The 6,702-nt window shown below is 62.1% G+C and overlaps 1 protein-coding gene across 1 annotated transcript in view; it reads right to left on the reverse strand.

Moving 5' to 3' along the window:
* Positions 1-6,702, reverse strand: part of LOC111154862 (tyrosine-protein phosphatase non-receptor type 11-like) — a 12,766-nt gene extending 6,064 nt beyond the window's left edge. The window contains 4 exon segments of the mRNA XM_022514797.1: positions 245-251; positions 417-633; positions 5,957-5,997; positions 6,519-6,702. Of these exon segments, the coding sequence (XP_022370505.1) occupies positions 245-251; positions 417-633; positions 5,957-5,997; positions 6,519-6,702 (449 nt within the window).

Here is a 6,702-nt window from a genome sequence, read left to right on the forward strand (position 1 = left end):
CGGGGGGGGGCCCCCCCCCGGGGGGGGGGTGCGAGAGGACGCCCAGGGGGCCCCCCCCCCCCCCCCCCGTCCACAACAGCAGACCCCTCAGAGGGTGGGAGGGAGGTCCTGCTCACTCCTTACCTCTCTGAACCCTTCCCAAGCCCTTCTAAGTGATCCCCTCCCGTCCGGAAGCCACCTGGTCTGGAAGGCCAGATTTCCACCCACCCTTGCCGAGCTGTTGGCTCCCCACCCCACACAAAACACAGATTCTTGGGTGTCTCGTCCTGAGCGGATGCCCTCACTTCCAGGGAAATGCCCAGCATCCTTCTGGGAGGACGGGGAAGACTGATCCTCTGTCCCCCACTGAGGGCGGAGCCTCAGACCCGAACACACGTGGCTACCGCTCCCAGCACCGTCACCCACCATCCGGCGACGGTGTGAAGCCCCGGGGCAGCTCTTGCTGGGTCTCACCAGGAAGCTCCCGTGCTGGCCCCCGGACAGGAGCAGCTTCTCTGCCTCAACTGCACTGATGTTAGGGTGAAACCATGTGGAACGAGCACCACAAGTGGCCACGCTGCAGAGCTGGGGTGACAACTGAGTGCCCTCTGGGCTCCCAAAGTCCTGGCCCACACGCACCCTGCCCCTTGGGGCCTGTCATGGGCCAGTGCTTATAGCCTGCCATGGGCAATGGCCACCGGCTGGCTCTGAGGGCTGTGGGCAAGGAGTGGGGCCACGGGGTCCCAGGGACAAAGATGAGCAGAAACATCCCTGCGGCTGGTGAGGGGGTGGGGGTGAGTGGGACAGATGCCACCCAGCACCCCCACATAGCCACCATTAGGAACCTCGCCTCGAAGTCTGTGCCTGGTGCCTCTGGCCCTGCCAGGGCATCACAGCTTGGCCAAAGGTACTCGGGGCGCCCCTGTGTCACCCAGGGCCTCCTTCCTGCCCTCAGGGCCCTGGCAGCAGACCCTGTCAGTTCCACCCCTCCTGGTGTGGTGGTGGCCACCGCCTGCCCTCACGGGGCACGTGCTGCAAGCCCAGGGACGCCCCCAACCCCGGCGTTCGTCACTTAGCCCCCAGAACAAGAGCGCCGTCCGCAGGCTCAGTCTGCCATCCGCCCCGACCAGTCTCCCCGCCCCGGGTCCACCCTGTGGGAGCTGCTTTCCGCCCCTGACGCACACTCCCACGGCTGGGAGACCCTCCCTCCTCCTTCATCCCTTCTCCGGCTTTATTTGTCTTCACAGTATCTGTCGCCTCCTTGGCGTGTAGGACGTGTCACCGGCTTACTGTCCATCGCCCACCAGAGGGTTTCAGCTCCGAAGGGCAGAAACTGTTCCGAGTGGTCCAGTGTCCCAGGGACAAAAGCAGTGCCTGGGTATTAACGAATATACTTGAATTAAGCCGTGAATGAACAAGGGGGGCACCTGGGCGGCTCAGCTGATTAAGCCTCCGACTCTGGGCTTCGGCTCAGGTCATGATCTCAGGTTTGTGAGATCGAGCCCCATGTTGGGCTGTGTGCTCAGCGCAGAGTCAGCTTGGGATTCTCTCCCTCCCGCTGCCCATCCCCCAACTTGTGCTCATGCTCTCGGAAACAGATAAAATCTTAAAAAGAAGAAGTGGGGCGCCTGGGTGGCTCAATCATTAAATGTCTGACTTTGGCTCGGGTTACGATTCCAGGGTCCTGCGGGATCGAGCCCCACATTGGGCTCCCTGCTCAGTGGGAAGCCAGCTTCTCCCTTCTCCCTCTCCCCCTGCTTGTGTTCCCTCTTGCTGTGTCTCCCTCTGTCACATAAATAAATAAAATCTTTAGAAGAAGTAGTAATAGTAGTAGCAGTAGTAGTAGTGGTGGTGGTGAATGACTAAGTAAATGGCTGGGGGGTGCACAGGTGGATGGATGGGGCACCCATGAGAGGACGGCCGGGAGCTGCACACAGGCTGAGTCCTGTGGCTGAAGGACCGAAGAGGCAGGCTGCTAAGAGGGACGGCAGCCCTGCGTCTGCCCCCAGCCCTGCCTGCCTGGGCTGGTCCTCCGTCACAGCCTCCCCCGTGAAGTGGGGGACAGCCCCAGGATCCCAGAGGGACTGGCCTGGACGGCCCACTCTCAGGGCTGTGCCTGAGCCCGAGTCCAAGATCCTCACTACCTCCTTCTGGACCCCAGCAGCTTTCGTTCCCCTATTAGGGTAGGAATTTCTGGCCCAGGTTTAAATTGGACCCAAGAGACAGGAGCAAGGGTGATCCTGCCCCACAGAGAACTTTCTAGAGTGGAAATCAGATCCATGTCTAGCGCCAGCCAGGACGCTCTCCAGGTCCTTCTCCTCCTTCAGCCCTCTCTGTGCCCCAGGCCTTCGGTGCCTGTCCTTTGTCCCCCGAGGAGGCATCCGTGCCCACAGGCTATACCCGTGTGTCCAACACAGCAGCCCAGAGCATGCGTGACATGGGAATGTAAATGAATTAAAATTCTACAAAATCAGAGCCTAGTTCCTGGGTCACACTGCCATACTCTCCTGCCAGAGCCACCTGTGGCTGGCAGCCTGCTGACGGGACAGAGAGGAAACATTCCCATCACCACGGAAAGTTCTGGCCTGCGCCGGCCTGCACTGTGTATCCTTGCCCGAATCCCCACAGGTCTGTTTCTCTCCGCCCTCCGGCCCCACAGAGACCTCTAGTCTCAGGGTGCTCACCTGTCTTCGGGGCTTGTGGCCAGGCCTCGGTCCTCAGCAGCATCTGACTGACCCAGGGCCATGCCCCCACTCCGCTGTTCCCCAGAATTCCACGCTCACCTGGCGCCCTGCTTCACCTGGCCAGGGTCCTCTGCCGGGGCCTCCTGTTTTTGACCTCTCGGCGCCAGAGCTGCTCACCTGTGCTGGCGTGTGTCTACTACACGTCCACAGGCCTCCTAGGCCTCTAGCCTCACCTGGGATCTGAGCTTCACACTCACAGATGCTTCTCTTCTTGGCCCCTCCATTAGGGGAGGTAACAACATTTCTATCATAACATTCGCAAAGTGCAAAACTCCTGGCCGTGCTCGGAAAGCCCTGCCCTTCCCCCCGGTCCCCACTGCTCACACGTGGCTGCGGTCAGGAGCTTGCAGTCCCCTCGGCGCCCTCCTTTCCAGCAGCCTCGTGGCCTCCCTTCCAAATGCACCCAGAACCCAGCCCTTTTGCTGGGCACGGCTCACCCTGCCCGCGTTTCCCTGAAGCCCACCGCGGCCCCCACCTTGTGAACGAACAGCCCAGAGACACGTACACGCTTCTGTGCTTGTCGCCCTGTGTCTTCACTGAAGCCAGGCTCAGCTCTGACCTTGATGGCTCCCCAGGGTCCATGGGTTAGTTCAGAGCGGTCTGGAAGCTCAGACAGCCTGACCCAGGGCTACCCAGCCTGAGCAACATGCCTGCACACACTTTCCTCCCGGGGAACCGGGTGACCGCCCTCCAGGACCTTCCTAGGCATGTTCTGAGCCTAGTGCCCGAGCTCTCTCCCGCGCTGGCTAGTTGGGGAGCCAGACCCGGGGGCAACTTTTGGTCAAACAGCCCAGTGGGTAAGCCTGCCCGGGAAGGCCTCCTAGAGCAGGGGATGCCGCAGGGTGATCTCCAGAGCCAGCCACAGGAGAGTAGGCGGGGCCACCAGGAAAAGGGCCATGGCTTCACGCTGTCCTTGGACCAATGACAAGACCTTGTGGGGCGGGGGGAGTGGAACCCAGAACCCTTCCAACCCCTCCACCACAGGCCCCTACTCTGCTGCGGCACGTCCTCCACCCAGGGGCCCTCCCCCGCCCAGCCCCAGTAGCCGCAGATTCCCGCTCGAGATGGGCAATGCCCAGAGCACTGGGCAGCGGTAGAGGGTGGAGGCCCAGAACCAGAGCCGCAGAGAAGGGTGAAGGCACCTGGCTGTCCTTTCAGGGACTCTCAGTCATACTTCCTGCCCCCCTCTCCTCCCCACAAACTGCCACTGGGTCTATCAGGTGGAAATCTCCAGGGTGGGGCCCCGTGAGGCTGCCGCCACTCGCACCACCGCCCTCCTGAATCCCGGGCTGACGCAGGGCCTCACATCCCCCAGCCAGGCCTGACGTGCTGCTGAGTGCGCGGCAGACCAGTGAGGCTTGCTGCCCCTGGCCAAGGGGGTGGCAGGAGGTAGGGAGGCTACAGGTCCTCATCTCCGATCCCTGACCCCCTCTGTGCCAGGGCCCAGGGTCACCTCTGTGCCAGAGAGCTCCCGGCTCTGTGCTGGGTCCGAGACTCAGCTCAGCTTTGGCGACCTGGTCTTGCAGTGCCAGGGAAGGAAGGCAGGTAGGGTGAACGGGGCATACTGGGTTCCCGGCAGGACTCGAGGCCTGGGCCCTTCAAGGCCCAACTAAACCCGGGCCGTGTTCAGGAGCCCAGGAACAGCCCAGGCTACCTAACCAAACCAGCCTGAACCTGTACTGGCCACTGGCTGGCCTAGCTCCCTGTGTGGCCTTGCCCCAACCCTGGGACCCTGGGAGACACAGGAATGGCCTGTCACCACCTACACCGGTGATACTGGGGCTGGACACTCCTGCAGGGCAGACACTGTTGTGATGGGGAATCCGCAGTCCAGTGGGGAAGGGTTCCAGGCCTGAGGACCCCGGAGCACAGACAGTGTCCTTCTCCATCTCCCTGCCCCCAGGCCGCAGGCCCTGACCCTTCTGGTACAAGAGGAAACCAAACCAAGCTCCACCCTGTCTATACAGAACCAAATTAAGCAGAGATATACCTTCCTCTCCGACCCTTGGAATGGCGGGTGAGCCCAAGGGGGCTCTGCATGCCCACCACCCCACCATGGGGCCCAGCCCCCTCCCAGGCATCAGTATCAGGCGTCTGCATCTGGCCCTGCCCCACAGTGCTGGAGGTCCCTGGGTGAGCCGTGCCGATGGACATGCCCATTGACCCACCAACCACAGGGCCACAGGAAGGGGACATGAGGTGGGGGTGGACACGGGGGACAGACCTCACTGTCCAGACCTCAGAGGGATGTGGGCCAGAGGAGTGACAGTCCAGATGGTCAGCACAGGGTGGGGCAGAGAGGGGTTGGCAAGAGCGGTCAGAGCCCCACTTGGGGCTTTCCCAGGCTGGAGCACGGTCACATGCACATGAAAGGGCCTTCTCTGAGCACCAGAACTTGCCTGGGGGAAAATTAAGAGTGAGGCTTAAGGGAGTCTGAGGGTCATTCCAACCAGACCTCAAAACCTACTCCTCCCTGAATTTGGGCTATTATCACAGACAAGTTCCTGAGATCCAACTGATTTCCACTATTTCTGAGCTAAGAAGGCCCATGACCTTGACGGAGGCCACTGTGCCTAGTTGCTTCCTCACGACATTCTTCCTAGGGATCCTGGGACCCTCATCACCGAGGTGCTGCTGGTGGGATATGGGGGGAGGCAGGGGTCTCTGCCTGGGGCTAAGGAACTTGCCCCTTAGGTCCAGAGACACCCTGGGGACCCTGAAAATCAGACCTTGTCCAGCCCCTCGCCTATCTAGGAAGTCGCTCAGGGTCATAGCATGACCCCTCCTGTGACCTCCTGCCTCACCAAGCCCCCAGTGATGTGTCCCACACCTGTATATGAGCCCCCACAGACACCCACATGCATGGTTGAGTCTGAGCTCACACGCATGTGCACACATACCACAGAGCAGGGATCCAGCAGAAAGGGCACGAAGGCCCAGTTCCCAGGCCCTGGCTCAGGGCCCAGTTCCTGTCACACTTCCCACTTTCCCTCTGCATGGAGGCAGGAAGCTGGCTTGATCTGCAGCTGCCTGGGCTCTCAGGTCCCCACCAGGGAGCTTGTCCCCTAAACCTGGCTCTTAAGAGGGTCTGGAGGAAAGATGAGACCATCTAGAGAGGGCTGGTCTTTGTCATTAGGTACGGTCAGGGGACCAAGACTAGAGCAGAGGAGACTAGACCCTGCAGGACCCCTCAGAGCTCCTGCCCTGAGGAGTCCTAGGGAAGCAAGGGTTACCTGCACCTGGCAGAACCCAAATCCAGTGGCCAGAAGGGAGCCTGGAGCAGGGCAAAGAGTCCAGGGGAGGGAGAGTGGGAGGGTCTGACCTTCTCTTGACACCGGCTGCCCATGCTAGGCTCCAACCACTGCCACCCACCACCTGCAGGGCTAATTCTGTTCCCTGGGATCAGGGTACATCTGACCTTCACCCAGGCCATCCCCCACCCCCATTAGAAAGGGTCCCTTTCAACTGCTTGGGTGAGGCCCGCCCTCGTGGGCCTGGGACCCTGGCCTCCTGCCCTGGCGGTGGAGAGAGCTCTGTGCCAGGAGGTCAGGCCCGGGGGCAGGTCTCGGCGCTACCCGTCGGTGCCCGTCGGGCCCGAAGCCCATCTCCAGGGGTCGCGGAGTCCAGCCACCTAGCGGCCCTGGCTCACCTGCACTAGGTCACGTCTGCTCCGCGGTGGGCGCCGGGCCGGTCCAGGCGGCCGCGCCCTCGGGCCACTTCGAGAAGGCCCCGCCCCTAGGGCCCCGCCCACCCAGAGCCCCGTCCCGGGCTCCCTTAAAGGCGCAGTGTCCATACGTCTCCTCCGCGTAGAAGTTGGGATGGAGTCGACAGTGTTCGAGGGCGCGCCAAACTTGAGAACCAGGGGATCCACGCGGGCGTCCCGGGCTCGCAGGGCGATGGCGCGGGGCGGCCGGGACCCGGCGAGCCCCAGCCTGGCCAGCCGCCTGCGCTCAGCGGCGCTTAACCGTGATAAACGCAT

This window comes from Enhydra lutris, unplaced genomic scaffold (genome assembly GCF_002288905.1).
Source record: "Enhydra lutris kenyoni isolate GAN:26980312 unplaced genomic scaffold, ASM228890v2 scaffoldscaffold38, whole genome shotgun sequence".
NCBI classification, from domain to species: domain Eukaryota; kingdom Metazoa; phylum Chordata; class Mammalia; order Carnivora; family Mustelidae; genus Enhydra; species Enhydra lutris.